The 20,369-nt window shown below is 47.8% G+C and overlaps 2 protein-coding genes across 2 annotated transcripts; both read left to right on the top strand.

The window, feature by feature from the left end:
* Positions 1–4,459: 4,459 nt before the first annotated feature.
* LOC119109910 (leukocyte elastase inhibitor-like) lies at positions 4,460–6,474 on the top strand. Its single transcript, XM_037233657.1, has 3 exons — positions 4,460–4,496; positions 5,174–5,387; positions 5,571–6,474. The coding sequence occupies exons 1-3, from the start codon at positions 4,460–4,462 to the stop codon at positions 6,472–6,474; spliced, it is 1,155 nt and encodes a 384-aa protein (XP_037089552.1).
* Positions 6,475–10,567: 4,093 nt separating this feature from the next.
* On the top strand, positions 10,568–18,732 carry LOC119109909 (serpin I2-like). The gene is made up of 4 exons (XM_037233656.1): positions 10,568–10,586; positions 11,808–11,995; positions 12,167–12,946; positions 18,658–18,732. Exons 1-4 carry the CDS (start codon positions 10,568–10,570, stop codon positions 18,730–18,732), a joined length of 1,062 nt encoding a protein of 353 aa, XP_037089551.1.
* The last annotated feature ends 1,637 nt before the right edge of the window (positions 18,733–20,369 follow it).

Below are 20,369 nucleotides of genomic sequence, written 5' to 3'. Positions count from 1 at the left end.
AAGGGTCGCCTGAAATTGTTGCGATTAGAGTGGATGCACCGAAAATACGTAGACGTATCCGACTGCCAATAAAAGAGGCCTTTTGAAGGGATCATTTGTGTGCGAGAGCGCCGACTTCATGAGAGTTGAACGGGTCGCGTACACGGCCTGTTTTCTGAATTATGCGAACGGTACTTGACTTCATCGTCTCACATGTATCCTGCTCTCGCCAAAAAGTCTCCCTACAGAAGCAATGGATGCGTATCAGCATGGGCCTTTGCAAGACTCTAGAAAGACTCTACCTGCCATTCAAACAGCGATTCTTTGATCACCCTTGGTCTCTTATTATCCACGTTGTAAGGGCTTGTCAGCGTGGTGACACGTTGCACCATGATCCCTTCTTTGGATACTGCGACAACTGCCAAGCTGTGGTTTATTCAGGCAGCAGTACACCGTCGAACTAGACACCCAGTCTGCAACACATGCAAAGGACTCATTAGCTGGCAACTAACCATACACCGCATGCAGCCCTGGGAGCTGGCATAAGGGCATGCAGCATGCAGCAACGAGAGCGTCCATGACCACATGCACCAAGCAACCACCATGCAAGCCACTACCGCATGCGACACCAACAGTACATGCACAACCGCCAAGGCATGCACATGCAGCACGTCACAATACCAATACTGTGGATTCCAGACCTGCGACGGAAGCCAGCGCACACACCTGAGAAGCATCTGATACAGGGTCAGCAATAATGCAGTATCTCCTTCTCTGAAGCACACTTCATATAATTAGGCTTGCCTGCGGCCGAGACGGGGATCGATCCGCAAGCTCCATGAAAACGAGCATAAACTCCGACATGTGTTTGAAGTCCTTGACGAGAACAACTTCAGTCTACAAACAAGGATTAAATTTCCTACAAGATTTGCGGGACATAATTGTATGGGGGAGGGGGGACAGAGACCGCACGTCGGGGACGCACACCATGGAAGGAATGCGAAGTTTGCCTTATGGTCACAGAGTTTCTCACGGCCTGTGTTGCGGCACAGCCGTGTGGGTAATAAGGGCAGTGAAAGTTCAACTCGTGCCTGGAAATGTGAGTGTCGGATGCATTAGCGCAACATTTCAAACACGTTCAAGCATTATCTGTGAACTAGGTCCGGACAGTGCAAAGCGGCCCAATCTCGTCCCGGACTGCTGGCAAACGGAAAGGTACGCTAATGGTCGAGACCTGTTTCCTGTGGGATCCTACCATGCAGTGTAAGTGAGGCAACCGTATTATTCGAAAAACTTGTCTGGAATTTGATGTCTGAGCTATGATACTGATCCTGCGATTATTTATGAAAGATGTTTCCGTTGTACCTCATTTGCAACTCCGGCCGTGAAATTACTGACTTTATCGGGCGCCTGACATTGAATATTCGTTTGACCTTTCTTCTGACAGCTTCCTTGCGTACAGCTATCCACGATATACACGTATAATCATCACGTTTATCGCCATTACATACAGCCCGTTGGTGCTTTCACAATAATTTCATTAGCGCCCAGTTGCACCTTCCAGGTAAGGGTAAAAGTGTTAAAAATGGGGGCCTTGAATGCCTTGCCGAATGCCGACAGGGCCTTGAATGCTGAAGAGGGGCGTTTGCAGATCGCTGGGGCCATCTAAATGCCGATAGAGGCCCTCTTCAGGTGAACAGGTTCCATACAAATGTCGACTGAGGCCCGCAGCATGTCCTCAAAAGGCCACAGGGCCCGTTGGCCTCTAGAGTAGCAAATTGCCCCGTTTGCGCCCCCCCCCCCCCTGGCTACGCCTACGGCCGTACAACCCCATGCGGACAGCATCACACGTACTTAGCGCGTTTCGTTGATTCAGCCCCCGATGCTGAAGGATCTAACGAGATGACATCTACCAAAAAAGAAAGGTGTAGGCAGTGTCCACAAACAGCCCAGTCCATGTTGTGATTCTTGAAAACCGGAAACAGAACGAGAAACTGAAAGTGTGCAACAGCGGAAAGGCAAAGCGTGCAAGAGCAAACAAGACAACCACAGCAATGAAATACGAAGAAGCGTACATATTCTGTATGGAGGGTCGTCGGAGGTTGTGGCTTCAGAGTGTGGGCTGCTTGAGATGACCGCACGAGCTGTGTGCAAGTGGCACTCCAGGCACTCCAGTGGCACCAGGCACTGTGTGCAAGTGGCACCAGGCACTCCAGTGGCACCAGGCACTGTGTGCAAGTGGCACCAGGCACTCCAGTGTGTCTGCTGTCGTTGAAGTGACTTTTGCTTTTAAACTGATGAAAAATCAAATTTAAATTAAATTTAAATTGGTCGCACGTTAGTTGAAAAACAATTAAGTTATTGAAATATGGTGTGATTTTGCCTCAGTGCACTCCGATGAAATTATTCTCAGACGAGTAAAAGACTAGTTCAAAATGTAGCCAGTATGTGATCTTCAAAGCAAGCAAGTGTTTAATGCAGACCATACTAGGGCTGTCAAACATAATGAAATATTGTGTATGTCATGTACGACATACAATTTCCTTCAGAAGTACTTGCTGCATCAACTAAAACCATTACTCTCTTGCGGGTACAATCAAGAGACTAATACAAATATTGTATGTATTTTATTTACAAGTGAATTGCATCCCCACGAATTTTACGATCTCTTCAGTGCCGGATTGTACTAAATAGTTCCTATTTTAACCCCATACTATTTGTGACTTCAAATTCAACCGTCCAAACCTTCGTTGGTATTAAAACGAGTGAAACTTAAAATATTGTTTGACCTCAAACGTGAAAACAGTTTTCGTAATGCATGGCCGATATTTCCCCATGGGTGGGCCTACCCGAAATCATGACGCCGAGAAAATTAAAGTCTTACAAAACAGGGCACAACCACACCATCTGTCAATAAGCACCTTTCATTTTCTTTGTTAACTAATTCAAAAGATCCAAGGCTTGCACCGACAATCAATGTTTCATATTTCTTGTATAGTTCTCAAGAAAAATCCAAAACGAGTGGGGAGTGTTGTCTACCTAGGCTTCCCGCCACACTTACCCAGTGATAATGTGTTAACAAAATGCGATTGGAGTTCTACTATTGTTGCAATCAGTTATTCAACTTGGCAAATAAGATGCTGCCACCCACTGTGTTACTATAAGGTCTTGCATCAGCTCACAGCATACCATCGCGCGCTCACCTTTGCCAGTGACGGACCAGTCAGGGGTTGGTATGTCGCGTGAATGAGTCACTGGGTGTATATATGAGCCGCCGGCAAGTGTCATTAGTCAATGGCTTTCTTGCTTTCGGACAGCGAACATCGCCGCATCGGGTGAGTGGAGTCACGTCACATGGCTAGAGAATGTCGTGAGAGGCGATCTGAGAACTGAAAGTTGCTCTTGGTGTCAGTTTTAGTAGTATGCAGTGTTTTTTGGAGCGCACAGGGAAGTGAACAAAGCGTTTAGGGACGCTATATCTGTGCCTGAGCAGATGCGGAGGACGATACCAGATGCGATGCCAGGGACGGATATTTTCTAATCAGTTTTCTTATCAAAGCATGATGGCGTTTATGTGGACCCTCTGTAGCAAACGTCATCCTCTCACAGATGAAACTGATGCAATACCTTTGATTTTTACCAAAAAATGTTGGAACAAGTCTCGGACTGAATTTTCTTGCATTGAAAGCAAAGTAGACGCAAGCAAATCGTAATTAGGATCGAACTAAAAGCTTCACCACGTGCCTCTACAGAACAGCTTACGTCAAACTTTGGTACATGGGATGTTATTAACCAGTCGATCTGGGGTTCAAATGCTTGAAACTGATCCAACGACTCAAGTTACACAGCGTGTTGTGTCATATCCCACAGATCCTGCCTTCATTCTATCGTCACTTCTGGAAGTGAACAGGACCGGACATCAACTACAGGTTTATTTTTTCTCCCAATCGACACTACGAGGACATGACGAGGCGCAATACCGGTGAGAGCTGGCACACGCCGCTAGAGTGGTTTGACGAGCGGACTGACTCACTTGCATATCAATGTATATTTCTGGTTTGTCAATATACCTATATAAAGGTACAAAACCACCAACAGACATGCATTCTTCTCATTACGATGAGTATATTCTTGTTTTCTTGGAGTCGGGTCGTTTTTATCACGCGGACGTTAAAATCGTTGATATGTTGAATAGTCTGTGGGCTACGAAATGCTCCACGGATGGAACTCAGCGGATTACGACTGAACTGGGTATAACAATAGGTGATACCGAAGGAACTTGAACAGTTTTGATTGTCGGATGGCAATGTTAACAAGCTTGGTGTAATCCTCAACTCTACGTTTTACCTTCCCACAAGACGCAGAAATTCACATAAAGCCACCGTTTCAACTCCAGCAGTTTGAACAAAGCCTGAAATGTCACTGAACTTACCATTTGTATTTATCTGCAACATCACTTGAGAAAAGGCTGGCTCGATCAATGCATCACTACTGCGACTTTGTCTTCCATGGCCCATGTAAGGTCAGCACTCGGAGAGTTATTGCCACCCAAACGGAAAGTCGCAAGACACAAAAGTTTACTACCTAAGTGAGGGGCGTAAATCAGCCTTCTACGTTTTCGTCCCCAAAAAATGGTTTTGCGCAGATCCCACCTATTTACAACGACGTGAGTGCGTTTCTTTAAGGTGGAATTCCATCTTGGAACTGAAGCGCTGTTGGAATATGGTTTGACACATATCAGTATGTCATACATTTGTGTCATTGGTAACTGGGAAGAACGGAAGTTTGAGGCTGTTAAATAGAAGGGATGTTGTTTAAAGCCTATCTGAAATTTCAGGATTTTATTGAACTATATCCTGGAAGGGTAATTATAAAGAGGTCTTCTACTCATAATCCATGCGGCGGTGATCGGTAACACGTGAGGCAATAGGTGATGTTACGAGCAATGCACCGGAGCGGCCAGCGGTGGTGGTGGTGTCAACCTCGGCAAACTTGTATTTGTTGTCATGGCCTACCAACCATCACAGAGCAGTGTTATTCTTTGCAGCTTTCATCACCAGTTAACCAACGCTAACTCTGTTGCGGCCCTATCGTACCCCGCTAGAACAACCGAGGCGGCACATCGCTGCCGGCCATCGCCAGAAATGAGACTTGCGTGGGTTTCTGTGAGACCTGAGATGACCCGCCTTCTCAGGCGCCTGGCTGGCGCCACTCCTGCTGCTGGCCACGCTGGGAGGCGCCTGTGTGCCCACTGGCCTGGACATGAAGCTGCTCAAGGAGGTGACGTCGGGTCCGGTGGACAACCATGTGATCTCGCCGTTCCTGATGTCGCTGCTGATGTCGCAGGTCTGGCTGGGCGCCGAAGGCACCACCAGAGCTGAGGTGAGGCCACAGATGATGGATCTTCAGCGAGGCGTGCTATCTGCACTGGTTCGAGGCACATGTGCCAGCTCACCTTGTCGCAGGACATAAGCGTGACTTACCGCCCTGTGATCTTTGTTGATGAAACACGGAAGAGAGATGTGACACTGCGTGCCTGCCTGCTCCACCCAGATGACGCCTGTGCTGGGGATATCCGGTCCAAACGACAGATCCTTCCTCGACGGCTACCGCTCGGCCTTGGCGGTCTTGTCGGAGAACATCGACGGCGTCACGACGTCAGTGTTCAGCAGGATCTATCGCACGCGCAGGTACAGCGTGCGCCGCACCTTCAGCGACCTGCTGGCGAACTTCTACGGGTCTGGAGTGGAGTTGTTGCCCAGCGACGCCAGGAAGGCCGCCCAGGTCATCAACAACCAGGTGTCGGCGGCAACGCGAGGACGCATCAGGGGCCTGAAGACAACTGCCGACCTCACCTCCGCTGCACTGGTGCTCATCAGCGCTGTGCATTTCAAGGGCACTTGGCTTTATCGCTTCAAGAAGGACGGGCAGAAGCCGTTCTTGACGTCCGATGGTGATCGGAGGATAGACATGATGAAGGTGGAAGCGAGGCTTGGCATTGCCGGCCAGCCAAACTTTGATGTAGTGGAGTTGCCGTACCAAAACCAAGATTATAGCTTGCTGGTGCTGCGCCCGCGCTTTCGAACCCTGTTTGCCGTGACCATGATCCGCAAGTCTCTGGACAGCCTGAACGTGACCTGGCTACACAGCCAGCTGCATCAGACGAAGGTACGTGTAGTGATGCCATCCTTCAAGCTCGAGCGTAGCTATGAGCTGCCCTTCTACATGAAGAAACTGGGCATCAGGCAGATTTTCCACCAGGCGGCAAATTTCCGCGGCATGTCGTCGGACAAAATCTTTGTCAGCAAAATCATCCACAAGGCGGTGATGGAGGTCAATGAGGAGGGTACAACGGCTAAGGCGACGGCGGTGTTCTCAATCGCGAGGTCTTTGCCTATCACCGTACCCTTCATTGTAGACAGGCCATTTTACGTCATCCTCTACCACAAGCGTGAAAGAGTCACCTTGTTTGCGGGACTGGTGGCCAATCCTTGAGGGTACAGCATGATCACTGGGTTTGCTTTTGTGCCATGTGCATCCGCCATTGTTTGTCTTTGACGTTTTTTAGCCCTTGAGTGTCGCCATCAATTACTGCGATGCGTCTGGATGCGCCGAAAATACATAGACATATTCGACTACTATTAAAAGAGGTTTTTTGAGTTAAGTATTTGTGTACGGGAGCGCCGCCTCCATGAGAGTTGAACGGCCGCGCTCACGCCTTTTTCAGAACTTTCCAAGCGGTACCTAACTTCATCGCTCCACAAGGTTCCTATCTCGTGAAGCAATCTCTATCCAATTCCAGGGAATGCGTCATTATGCCATTTTGCGACAAGAAATATTTTACCTGAGATTCGAATAACGATTCTTTGGACACATCAGGGGTTGTCTTTTATCATCGACGTTGTAAGGCCTTATCAGCCCGGTAACACGTTACACCATGATCCATTTTTGGATACCAGTACTGGGGATTCCAGACCTGCGACGGAAGCCAACGCACGCAACTGAAGAACATCTGATATGGGGTCAGCCAGAATGCAGTGTCTTCTTCCCCAAAAGCACACTTGATTAATTTGGTCCGCTTTTGGCCGAGACCAGTATCGATCTGCAAGCTTCATGAAAGCGAGCATAAACTCCAACATGTGCTTTATGTTCTTGACGAGGGCAACTTCAGTTTACAAACAGACATTGAATTTCGCACAAGATTTGCGGGCCATACTTGTGGGGGAGGGGACGGAGACCGTACGTCGGGGACACACACTCTGGAAGGAATGCGAAGTTGGCCGATGACGGAGAGATTAACTAAAATCCGTCAGCTATAGGGGCTCCTAAAAATTATAAACTAACTCTAATTATTCATTTTCCGGCGAAGTAAACGGCGAAGCCCAAGAAAATGTTCAACAAAGGCAGTAATAACATGCAACTTAACTCAAGTCATTATCACCTAGTTTCTACCACATCAACGGAATTTGCCAGCAATGAATTGGGAAGACCAGAGGCGAATCACATTTGACTCTTCCCGAGATTGTGTTGCATGGTTTTCACGCCTGATCATGGGGGTGCCAGCTATTATTGTGGTTTCTTTGTTACGCTATACAATGCTACTATATTTAAAGAGCTAATACATACTATCATCAACCTTCTAGGAGGTTGTCGAAGGCGATATTTCCTTGCCAGCAGAATGGGCCCTTCATAATCGATAGCATGCCAACTATGTGTCGGAATGGGCCATCTGCAGGCCAGAATAAACCATTTACGGGCCAGAATGGGCCCTCGCCATGCCAGAATGGGCACTCGCCACGGCAGAATGGACTTCTACACGCCAGACTTAGCTCTCCACAGTCAATAATGGACACTGTTCTGGTCAGGCCAAAATGGGCCCTCCACAGACAAAAAAGAAGATTTTTTACTGGCCAAAATGAGCATTCTACAGTAAGTAATGTGCTCATTACAAGCCTGACTGGTCCCATGTACAAGAGAAAATAAACCCTTCACTGTCAATAATGGGTCTTTAACAGGACACAATAGGCTCTCTACAGTCCCTCCAGAACGATGGGGGGGGGGGGGGCACCGCCTCTCAGCGTTCAAGTTGGGGAACGACTTGCCCTCCCGGTTCCCACGTTCTCGGGTGGGCCCCTTTAGTCTATGTTACTCTTGCCGTATAAAGGCCGGCGGGGGGCAAGGCTGGTAAAGGGAGCTCAACAACTAGCAGGGGCCATCTAAAGCAACCAAGGCCCTTTATAGGTCGACAGGGCCTTGAATGCTGAAGAGGGGCGTTTGCAGATCGCTGGGGCCATCTAAATGCCGATAGAGGCCCTCTTCAGGTGGACAGGTTCCACACAAATGTCGACTGAGGCCCGCAGCATGTCCTCAAAAGGCCACAGGGCCCGTTGGCCTCTAGGGGAGCACATGGCCGCGTTTGCGCCCCCCCCCCCCCTTGGCTACGCCTACGGCCGCACAAACCCATGCGGACAGCATCACACGTACTTAGCGCGTTTCGTTGATCCAGCCCCCGATGCTGAAGGATCTAACGAGATGACATCTACCAAAAAAGAAAGGTGTAGGCAGTGTCCACAAACAGCCCAGTCCAAGTCGTGATTCTTGAAAAGGGAAAGAGGACGAGAAACTGAAAGTGCGCAACAGCGAAAAGGCAAAGCATGCAGGAGTAGACAAGACAACTGCAGCGATAAGATACGAAGAAGCGTACATTTTCTGCATGGAGGGTCGTCGGGGGTTGTGGCTTCAGAGTGTGGGCTGCTCGAGATGGCAGCACGAGCTGTGTACAAGTGGTTCTTCCAGTAAGACACTCGTGTGTGTCTGCTGTCGTTGAAGTGATGTTTGTTTTTAGATAAAAAAACTTTGTCGCATGTTAGTTGAAAAAAGCAATAAAGCTATTGCAATGAGGTGTGGTTTTGCCTCCGTGCACACCGATGACATTATTCTGGCATGAGTAAAGGATTTATTCAACATGCAGCCAGAACTTTTCAAAGGAAGCAAGCGTTCAATGTAAATTACACTAGGGCTACCAAAAGTCATGTAATGTTGTGTATGTAAGACATACAATTTCCTTCAGAAGTACTTACTACATTAAATAAAGTCATTAGTCTTTTGCAGATATAATAAAGAGCTTAATACAAAAATGGTACTATTTTATTTGGCAGGAAATTGCATCCCAACGAATTTTACGATCTATTCAGTGCCACCTTGTATTTGATGTTTCTTATTTTAGCCTCACACTATTTGTGACTTAAATTCAACAGTCCAAACCTTCGCAGGTATCAAACGAGTCAAACTTAAAATCTTGTTCGTCCCCAAACGCGAACAACAATTTCAGTAATGCATGATGGGTATTTCCCCATGATAATATGAGGCGTATATAATAGTATATAGGATAAGGCGTCACATTTCCCCATAATCACGTCATTTCCCTGTGGCCGGTATTTCCCCATACCCCGAAATAATTAAGCCAAAAAATTAAGGTTATGCAAAACCTGACACAATCACACAATCTGTCAATTAGCACCTTTCATTTTTTAACGAATTCAAAAGGTTCAAGGTTTGCACCGACAGATCAAAGTTTCATATTTCTTGTGAGGTTATCGAGAAAAATCAAAAAAGAGTCAGAAGTGGAGCTTCCTTCCCGGCTTCCTCCCATACTTGCCCAGTGATACTGTGTTAACAAAATGCGATTGGAGTTCTTTAGATATTGCAGGTATTTAAATTGGCAAATAAGATCCTGTCACCCAATGTGTTATTAGATGGCCGTGCATCAGCCCACAGCATGCCACCGCGTGCTCACCTTTGCCAGTGACGGACCGGTCAGGGGTTGATGTGTCGCGTGAATGAGTCATTAGGTGCATATATGAGCCGTCAGCAAGCGTCATTAGTCAATGTTTTCCTTCCTTTCGGGTAGTGAACAGCGCCGCTTCGGGTGAGTGGAGTCACGTCACATGGCTAGAGAATGCCGTGAGAGGCGATCTGAGAACTGAAAGTTGCTGTTAGTGTCGGTTTTAGTAGTATGCAGTGTTTTTGGAGCGCACAGGGAACTGAACAAAGCGTACAGGGACGCTATATCTGTGCCTGAGCAGATGCGGAGGACTGCTGTATCTGTGCCTGAGCAGATGCGGAGGACGATACCAGATGCGATGCCAGGGACGGATATTTTCTAATCAGTTTTCTTATCAAAGCATGATGGCGTTTATGTGCACCCTCTGTAGCAAACGTCATCCTCTCACAGCTGAAACTGATGCAATACCTTTGATTTTTACCAAAAAATGTTGGAACAAGTCTCGCACTGAATTTTCTTGCATTGAAAGCAAATTAGACGCAAGCAAACCGTAATTAGGATCGAACTAAAAGCTTCACCACGTGCCTCTACAGAACAGCTTAGGTCAAACTTTGGTACATGAGATGTTATTAACCAGTCGATCTGAGGTTGCAATCCTTGAAACCGATCCAATGGCTCAAGTTACACAGCGTGTTGTGTCATATCCCGCAGATCCTGCCTGCATTCTATCGTCACTTCTGGAAGTGAACAGGACCGGACATCAACTACAGGTTTATTTCTTCTCCCGATCGACACTACGAGGACATGACGAGGCGCAATACCGGTGAGAGCTGGCATACGCCGCTCGAGTGGCCTGACGAGCGGACTGACCCACTTACATGGCCATGTATATTTCTCGGTTGTCCACATACCTACATAAAGGTACAGAGTCACCAACAGACATGCATTCGTCTCATTACGATGAGCATATTCTTGTTTTCTTGGAGTCGGGTCGTTTTTATCACGCGGACGTTAAAATCGTTCATATGTTGAATAGTCTGTGGGCTACGAAATGCTCCACGGATGGAACTCAGCGGATTACGACTGAACTGGGTATAACATTAGGTGATACCAAAGAAACTTGAACAGTTTTGATAGTTGGATGGCAATGTCAACAAGCTTGGTGTAATCCCCAACTTTACGTTTTACTTTTCCACAAGACGCAGAAATCCACATAAAACCACCGTTTCAACTCCAGCAGTCTGAACAAAGCCTGAAATATCACTGAACTTACCCTTTGTGTTTGGCCGCAACATCACTTGAGAAAAGGCTGGCTCGATCAATGCATCACTACTGCGACCTTGTCTTCCATGGCCCATGTAAGGCAAGCACTTTGGAGAGTTATTGCCACCCAAACGGAAAGTGGCAAGAAACAAAAAGGTTACTAACTAAGTGAGGGGCGTAGATCAACCTTCTACGTCTTCATCCCCAAAAATGATTTTGCACAGATCCCACCTATTTACAACGACGTGAGTGCGTTTCTTTAAGGTGGAATTGCATCTTGGAACTGAAGCGCTGTTGGAATATGGTTTGACACATATCAGTATGCCATACATTTGTGTCATTGGTAACTGGGAAGAACGGAAGTTTGAGGCTGTGAAACAGAAAGTGTGTCGTTAACGGTCTAGCTGAAATTTCAGAATTTTTTTGAACTATATCCATGAAAGGTATTTATAAAGATCTCTTCTACTCATAATCCATGCGGCGGTGATCGGTAACAAGTCAGGCGATAGGTGATGTTACGAGCAATGCACCGGGGCGGCATGCGGTGGTGGGGTGGTGTCGACCTTGGCAAACCTGTATTTGTTGTCATGGCCTGCCAACCATCACAGAGCAGTGCTATTCTTAGCAGCTTTATAGCTCATCACCAGTTAACCAACGCTAACTCTGTTGTGGCCCTATCGTACCCCGCTAGAACAACCGAGGCCGCACATCGCTGCCGGCCATCGCCAGAAATGACACTTGTGTGGGATTCTGTGAGACCTGAGATGACATGCCTCCCCAGGCGCCTGGCTGGCACCACTCGTGCTGCTGGCAACGTTGGGAGGCGCCTCTGTGCCCACTGGCCTGGACATGAAGCTGCTCAAGGAGGTGACGTCGGGTCCGGTGGACAACCATGTGATCGCACCGTTCCTGATATCGTTGCTGATGTCGCAGGTCTGGCTGGGCGTCGAAGGTACCACCAGAGCTGAGGTGAGGCCACAGATGATGGATCCTTAGCGAGGCCTGCCACCTGCACTGGTTTTATGCACATGTGCCAGCTAACTTTGCAAAGGACATAAAACATGATTTATCGCCCTGTGATCTTTGTTGATGAAACACGGAGGGGAGATGTGACACTGCGTGCCTGTCTGCTCCATCCAGATGACGCCTGTGCTGGGAATGTCCGGCCCATACGACAGATCCTTCCTCGGCGGCTACCGTTCGGCCTTGGCGGTCTTGTCGAAAAACAGCAACGGCATCACGGTGTCACGGTTCAGCAGGATCTATCACACGCACAGGTACAGCGTGCGTCGCATCTTCAGCGACCTGCTGGCGAACTTCTACGGGTCTGGAGTGGAGTTGTTGCCCAGAGACGCCAGGAAGGCTGCCCAGGTCATCAACAAGCAGGTGTCGGTAGCAACGCGCGGACGCATCAGGGGCCTGGAGAACACTGCCGACCTCACCTACGCTGCACTGGTGCTCATCAGCGCTGTGCATTTCAAGGGCACTTGGCTTTATCGCTTCAAGAAGGACGGGCAGAAGTCGTTCTTAACGTCGTATGGTGATCGGAGGATAGACATGATGAAGGTGGAAGCGAGGCTTGGCATCGCCGGCCAGCCAAACTTTGATGTAGTGGAGTTGCCATACCAAAACCAAGATTACAGCTTGTTGGTGCTGCGCCCGCGCTTTCGAACCCTGGGTGCCGTGGCCACGGTCCGCAAGTCTCTGGACAGCCTGAACGTGACCTGGCTACACAGCCAGCTGCATCAGACGAAGGTACGTGTAGTGATGCCGTCCTTCAAGCTCGAGCGTGGCTATGAGCTGCCCTTCTACATGAAAAACCTGGGCATCAAGCAGATTTTCCACCAGGCGTCAAATTTCCGCGGCATGTCGACGGACAAGATGTTTGTCAGCAACATCATCCACAAGGCGGTGATGGAGGTCAATGAGGAGGGCGCAATGGCTGCGGCGACGGCGGGGGTCACTACCGCGGGACCTTGGCCTTCCACGCCTTTCATTGTAGAAAGGCCATTTTACGTCATCCTCTACCACAAACGTGAAAGAGTCACCTTGTTTGCGGGACTGGTGGCTAATCCTTGAAGGCACAGCATGATCACTGGGTTTCCTTTTGTGCTATGTCCATCCGCGATTCTTTGTCTTTGACTTTTTTAGCCTTTAAGTGTCGCCATCGTTTATTGCGGTGCGTCTGGATGCATCGAAAACACGTAGACGTATCCGACTTCCAATAAAAGAGGCCTTTTTAGTTCAGCATTTGTGTTTGGGAGCGCCGACTCTATAAGAGTTGAACGGTTGTTTTTTCATGCCTGCTTGTTCACACCTGTTTTTTCATGGAATTATCCTAGCGGTACTTGACTTCATCGTTCCACAGGTATCCTACTATCGCGATTTAATTTTTATTCAGAATCAGGGAATGCGCGTCTGTATGCTGCTTTGCGACAAGAAATATTTTGCCTGTCATTCGAATAACGAATCTTTGGTCAATATTTGTCTTTTATCACCGACGTTGTAAGGGCTGATCAGTCTGGTAACACGTTGCACCATGGTCGCTTCTTTGGATATCAGTACTGCAAACTCCAGACCTGCGACGGGAGCCAACGCACGCACCTGAAAAGTATCTGATACAAGGTCAGGAATAATGCAGTATCTCCTTCTCTGAAGCACACTTCATATAATTATATTTGCCTGTGACCGAGACCGGGATCGATCCGCAAGCTCCATGAAAACGAGCATAAACTCCAACATGGGTTTGAAGTCCTTGACGAGAGCAACTTCAATCTACAAACAAATATTAAGTTTCGCACAAGATTAGGGGCCAAAACTGTGGGAGGAGCAGACGGAGACCGCACGTCGGGGACATACACTCTGAAAGGAATGTGAAGTTTGCCTTGGAGTCACAGAGTTTCTTACGGCCTGTGTTCGGCCACCGCTGTGTGGGCAATAAAGGCGGTGAAAGTTGAGCTGCTGGATGGAAATGTGAGCCGCTAATGCATTAGTGGCCCATAGCTCCATACGACGACAATCAAATGTACAATGTTGTAATCTTCTACACCGATTATGAGTATTTTCCCGGGTGCCATATTATGACCAGCACGCTTTTGGCAGGCCGGCTGCCACTAGCTCTTCGATGTCAAGGGGTGATTTGAACTTAGATGTCATGCTGACCGATGCGACATTTCCGGTGCCTCCAAAACAATGTCGTGTATGCAAGGCTGCATCGGCCGCGCACAAGTACACGTATTGCAAATTGAACGCCGTGCTTATGTCCATGTCCATATATTTCGTAACTTTCCACAAGATCCAGTGACTTTTTAGAAGTTACACGTCATCATTGATAAAAACGGGCATAAAAGAGACAATGTGAAACATAGTAAAAATAGCCTAACACATCACACATCGGTCAAGGGATCATCTCGGTGAATCACGCTACTGCATTCACATTGTAGCATCACACACAATCGAATTCACACACGCACCCACTCATGTGCCAACATTTGCCGTACTCAGTAGCAACTCCATAAGTTGGCGCTTGAAGCGGCCTAGACTCATTGCGCAAGTCGGGCGGCAGGCAGTTGAACAAATCCGATGCTCTGTAGCTAAATCAGCAAGTGCCAGAGTTGCTCACCGCTCGGGGGCGCCTCAACTGGTTAGCCCGTCGCGTTTCATGAGTGTGCTCAGCACGTGTGAACATCGCGGCTATATCTGGTGGCTGACCCGTGAGTAAGACTTTTTTGAGCAGGCACAACATAGGATATCTGACGAGCTGATCAGCACTAAGCCATCGTAGATCCCTGACAACATCCGATATATGGTCACACCTTCTCTTTCCGCTCACAACCCGCGCACAGAAGTTCACGAGTTTTTGCACGCGATGGAGCTGGGTGGCTCCGTGAGTACCATACAGTGCTATACAGTATCTAATGGAGGAAAGAACTAGAGCTCCGACAATGCGAACGAGGGTGTCTCTTGGGAGTACATGCTTGGCATGGGACAGGGTCATCAGAGCGCCCGTCGACCTGGCAACAAGCTGATCAATGTGCGGTTCAAATGTGAGATTTTTGTCCATCACCACACCAAGGTTTTTGACAGTACTGCTTTTAGTAATGACAGCTGACCCGAACTCGACATGCGCAGGAGGCATATTACGCAGCATAGCCTTTATCCCGAAAACTATTAACTGTGTTTTTGTTGTATTGACTTTCATAGAGTGGTTGTTAAACCAGTCCAATACAATTGACAAGGTACTCTCCATGGTTCCGACAAGATGTTGCATTGCACTTTTCTTTCCAGTAACCAAAATATGTGTGTCATCGGCATATTGCATCACTGTAGCACCTTCTGAATATAACGCTAGATCGTTTGAGACAATTGAATATAGGAGCGGCCCGAGGGCGGTACTCTGAAATACCCCCACCTCATTCGGAAGACTGCGAGAGCGTGCAGTATGCCCTGAAGGATATCTGATCTGAACCTTTTGGGTATGCCCGCAAAGGTAGCTTTCAAACCATTTCGTGTCAATATTGTATATCTTAAGCTTGGATAAGAGAAGCTGGCGATCCACAACGTCAAAACATTTTGACAGATCTATCAAAACAAGCAGAGCGATCTCCCCAGCATCCATCGCGGTGAGTATTTTATCAGTCACTACAGTAAGTGCGGTCTCTGTTGAAAAATTCATACGATATCCGTGTTGTGTATGCGAAAATAAATCACGCTCGTCAAAATATGAGCTAAGCTGATGATGAACAATACGCTCGACTATCTTTGCTATCGCTGGCACTACAGAGATTGGCCCAAATTTGGTAGGATCGTTCAAATCACTGGTTTTCGGGAGCGCTGTGACAAGAGCGTGTTTCCGGGCGCTGGGCACCGTTCCGTCAATGAGACTGCTATTGATGACGTCAAGTAGGGGACAGCCGACACCACGAAAAGACTTCTGTAAGAGCTGAGTACTAAGCTCATCTAGCCCACAGGATGTCGTTGGGTTCATCGTAGACATAGCTGCAAGCAGCACCGCACCGCACCGCACCAGCAGGCTAATAATAATTGAGTGATAGGCTGTCGGGGAGGGGTGGGGGGAAGGCGAGCAAATGAGACCGAAATACCAGTGTTTTAAAATGTACACAGTCACAGCCTTCGAATTTAGTTATTTGCGCTATTTCCATGCCACCGCATCATGGCCATTATTCTACATTTAGGCCGGCCGGTGCTAGTGCGGCGCTGTCAAGGGTGATTTGAACAAAAAATGTGATGTCGTCGATGCGAGATGCCGACAGTACTTCCACGAGAAGTAAAGGCAGCCTTTATAATTGATCAATGCGCTGAAAAGTTTCAAAAATTTTCAACGTTTCTTTGAGGTTTTAGTACATGCTAAACACTCTGGCAAGGAAGAGATTGTTTTCACGTATGTCGTTGAGTACATTTGTAAGTAACGTTAGTCACTGGATAAGACAGTGCTAAAAACCTTATTCCTCGTAGAATAACCAGGAGAATGTGGAGATAGATGCATTGGTATTTCGGATGCATGCCTTTATCAAAACGAATATCAGTGGTAAAATGAAGATCACCCGTCACTCCTACTCGACTTTTCAGATATTGTTAACAGCAAACCACAGTTTTTACGGGTCTCAGATATTCAGGGCATCAAACAAGGAGCAATTTCCAGCCAGTACTACGACACAGCGCAAATCCAAGTTGCTATCAGAATATGCAAAATCTAGGTGCACATGCAAACGAATTCAAGCAAACGGACATCAAGAATCACGCATATTTATACATGCTACATATTTTGACTAAACAGGCATCACGCAGCACGCATCGCTTAAACATGCGAAAGACTTCAATTAAACAGGCATGGCGCATCAAGCGCCAGGCATGACACATGCAAGTAAACGATTTTAAGTAGCACGCATCACACATCAAGGCATTGATCATATTCGCATAATCGGCCATGATAAGCCATGAACGCTAAGGTCAGGTCGCTGATCTCTTACAAGAAAATTACTTCCCTTATTTTTCTGTCTGTATGGTCCTGTGCTCTGTAGATGACGTTGTGCGCTTAAAGGGGTATGGGGCTCCTGCCTCCGTAGATTTCATTGTGAGCGTAATTTGTAAAGAAAAGGGTCGCCGAAAGGGGCATTCTTTGTTTTGTTTTTAACGTCTCGCAGGTGTTTATTATACCTCAGACGAATGGGGCGCATGGACAAGCACAGCCTCGAGCACGAAAGCGAGCGTCAAGGAAAGAAAGAGAAGGTCTGCGATCTTGACAAACGCTCCCGTTCGAAACAAGCTTAATGACTATCAGAAGAGGTCGGCCAAAGGAAACGTAAAAGGAAGAAAAGGGAATAGAAAAGACTGGGAAGACCGCGGCTCACGCGCAAAAGAGAAGTGAAATGGATGTCTTTTGCTTTGTATGCGGAATGAAGTACTCACATTCATGTGAACAGCGGATGGAATGCCAAGGGTGCAGGAAATGGGCATGTGTACCATGCACCGATGTAGAAGCCGGATAGATGGGGTATTGGTGTAATTTGTGTCGTTATGAGAGGTAGCAGGTAGACGAGGGGTGATGCGAATCCAGCTATCGATACATCGCTTCCTTTCGCCGCTTAGGTTGTATGGGGCAGTTGTTATCTTTCCCGGTCTTGAACTGTGATGGCCAGAACAACATGACGTCGCTGTATCGAGCCTCAGCACGCTTCGGCTGGGCGCGACCGGCTACAAACCGCCTGTGCGATGGAGCGCTCCCAGTACAGCATCACGGGCCCACGCTGCGCGTGCATCTGGAACACGACACAGCACAGTCCATTGAGGACGTGCACTACGTCCATAAATGCATTTTTGCCTATTTTGTGACATGCATTTTCTGTGTTTTACGTTTTCTTTCGACTCTTGGACGCAGCGTACCAACACGCCCCGTACAGTGTATCGACGTGCTCCGCTTATCCTTGACACAACCGACTTTGTTTTGCAGTTTACCCTCCCTCTCTTTCACATTCAAGGACGTAGCAAAAATTGTCCTGGGTGATAGAAGATAATATGTTCGTTTGGGTAACACAATTTAAAATCTGATAGGTATAAGTGGAGCAAAGCCTTGTCGATCACCGTGCAATCGCATCAGCGCATCCCACCCTTCCCTTTATTAATAAACGTACAAAAACGAAATACACATCTAGATTACAACAGGCAACTACAGCGGCCAGCAGCCGAATGTCAGAAGCAAAGAAAGGCGAGATCGCTACAGAAATAACGTGGAGTTGCGGCAGGAGCTACCTCAAGGTGCGGCAAGTAACGGGCCAAACATTTCATGACTATCACCTCATGATCGGCTTCAGCATAAAATAAATTTAGGTATTAAAAACTTCGTTCACTTCATATGTCATTACTTTCCTTTCTGCGTAGTGTGATCGAGAAAGAGATAGCATGGGTTTGATGATATAGTCAGTGCATCATGTTGCAAAATGTATGTTTTTCTTTGATAAATCAATTCCTTTACCATAAATCGATTCCTGTATCATCCAAATTTCATAACAAGTAGCCAAATATAACAGCTTCCGCCAGTGGACCGTCGTGTGCCCCCGCCAGTCGACCGCCGTCTGACTGCCGCCAGTGGTCCACTGTCCGTCTGCCGCCAGTGGACCGCCGTCGGTCTGCCGCTAGTAGACCACCGTCTGTCTGTCACCGATGAACTACCGTCTGTCTGCCGCTAGTGGTCCATCGTCTGTCTGCCGCTAGTGGACCGCCGTCTGTCTGTCACAGAAGGACCACCGTCTGCCTGCCGCTAGTGGTCCGCCGTCTGTCTGTCACCAACGGACCGCCGTCTGACTGCCGCCAGTGGACCGCCGTCTGGCTGCCGCTAGTGGTCCACCGTCTGTCTCCCGCAGTCATTTGGTGACAACATTGCTTTTTCTCACTCTAGCTGCAAAGAACAGCTTTGTGATGCCACGCCACAAACAGATTATTTTCGTTGCATCTGTTAAGCAAGCGAATGTGGGCGCTTTCACGAGCATGCACACTTGTGCTCGATTTATGATGGACTCGGACTTGCTCTAATGTTGCGCTGAAATGAACTGAGGAATGAGAGATGAATTTTGCTATTTGAAAATCACAACGAATCGTTGGCATCGGGACATTCACCTGATCATTATAAGCTGAGTGAGATATGTCAAAACTGTTCCTTAGCTCTTGGAAGTGAGATTGCTCCCAATGAGTCGATGATTGTCGTAACGCAGCATGACATCGCTTCCCGTGGTCAATTGTACATCACAATTTTGTAGCAATTCGCCTCATCTTTAGTCGGCTTACATGGTAAAGTTTTGTTGTACCTGGCCGCACATAAGACGAGTAAAAATTGTGCACATTTGCTGAAGCGCGTTTTGAAACGACCTTATGACTAACTTAACGTGCTACTCAGTGACTTCACCACCTGACGAACTTGGTTAGTCACTTGTTGGATTCAACCGCCGGTGAGTACGCAAAAGAAAACTACTGCGGAAAACACACACGCATTGCAAATAGCACATAATGATGGCTTAAATCCACAGTATCTTAATCCCAAGTGATCTCACGTGACAATGAATTATGTTTATGCACGAACTAGAACGTGTTCGGTACAACCAAAGTCGTATGTGTGTGGTAAAGCAAGTTCATCACGTAGCATGTAGCTATCCGTCACCATAGTATTAATTGGCGAAATGACATTTGGAACCGGTGGAAATGGATGAGGATCCAGTGGCTACCAGAAATGGGTATAGCTGCTAGACCACTCGCTCCTCACCCCCTCGTGGCGTAACCGATGCGTAATGCCCGAGTTTCGCCAGGCACCGTTGCCAGCTGTGGCGAACTGTCTCGAACCTGGCGACTTTCTCGCCGCGCTGGCGACAAAACGATCTGGAGCTTCAATTGTAGTTGGGAACAAAAACCATTTGAGAAAAAAGAGCACACCCTTTGGATACAAACGTTTTCTGCACGACCTCAGTATACGTTGTTAATTTTTGCACGACCCATTGAGTGATGTTTGTCTGTCGACAGCCCATCCGACTCGAAGATATCAGCGGGTGGTGGCAGGAGCCTTTCTTCAATCTCTGAACATGGCCGCGCTGTGCGAGCTTCCGCCAACAGGATGCCGCACAGAGCTCGTAGCTGGCCCTTGCAACTCAAGTCTGTAGGTACAATCCGTCGCGAGTACGCAATGCAAAATTCAAAAAAGGTTTACACTAAAAAACATTCAATGTACAGGACGCAGCCAAAAAAAAACATATGCTGAGAACTTCAAGGCGTCCGGTCTGTCTAATAAGTATCGCAAGCCTCACCAGATGGTGACACCGTCGCCCAAAGCAGTGCGGGG

This window comes from Pollicipes pollicipes, unplaced genomic scaffold (assembly GCF_011947565.3).
Source record: "Pollicipes pollicipes isolate AB1234 unplaced genomic scaffold, Ppol_2.1 Scaffold_7231;HRSCAF=8579_pilon_pilon_pilon, whole genome shotgun sequence".
NCBI lineage: Eukaryota > Metazoa > Arthropoda > Thecostraca > Pollicipedomorpha > Pollicipedidae > Pollicipes > Pollicipes pollicipes.
Note: the sequence above shows the minus strand (reverse complement) of the source record. Positions and strands in the feature narration are given on the sequence as shown.

Excerpts from the sequence above, each read along its gene's own strand:
- LOC119109910 (XM_037233657.1), top strand. The coding sequence starts at position 4,460 with ATGCATCACTACTGCGACTTTGTCTTCCATGGCCCAT. Across the intron at positions 4,497-5,173 it reads CTTTGTCTTCCATGGCCCAT|GCGCCTGGCTGGCGCCACTC; the intron begins GTAAGGTCAGCA and ends CCGCCTTCTCAG. Across the intron at positions 5,388-5,570 it reads CCACAGATGATGGATCTTCA|ATCCTTCCTCGACGGCTACC; the intron begins GCGAGGCGTGCT and ends TCCAAACGACAG.
- LOC119109909 (XM_037233656.1), top strand. Across the intron at positions 11,996-12,166 it reads AAGGTACCACCAGAGCTGAG|ATGACGCCTGTGCTGGGAAT; the intron begins GTGAGGCCACAG and ends TGCTCCATCCAG. Across the intron at positions 12,947-18,657 it reads TCCACAAGGCGGTGATGGAG|TGGACCGCCGTCGGTCTGCC; the intron begins GTCAATGAGGAG and ends GTCTGCCGCCAG.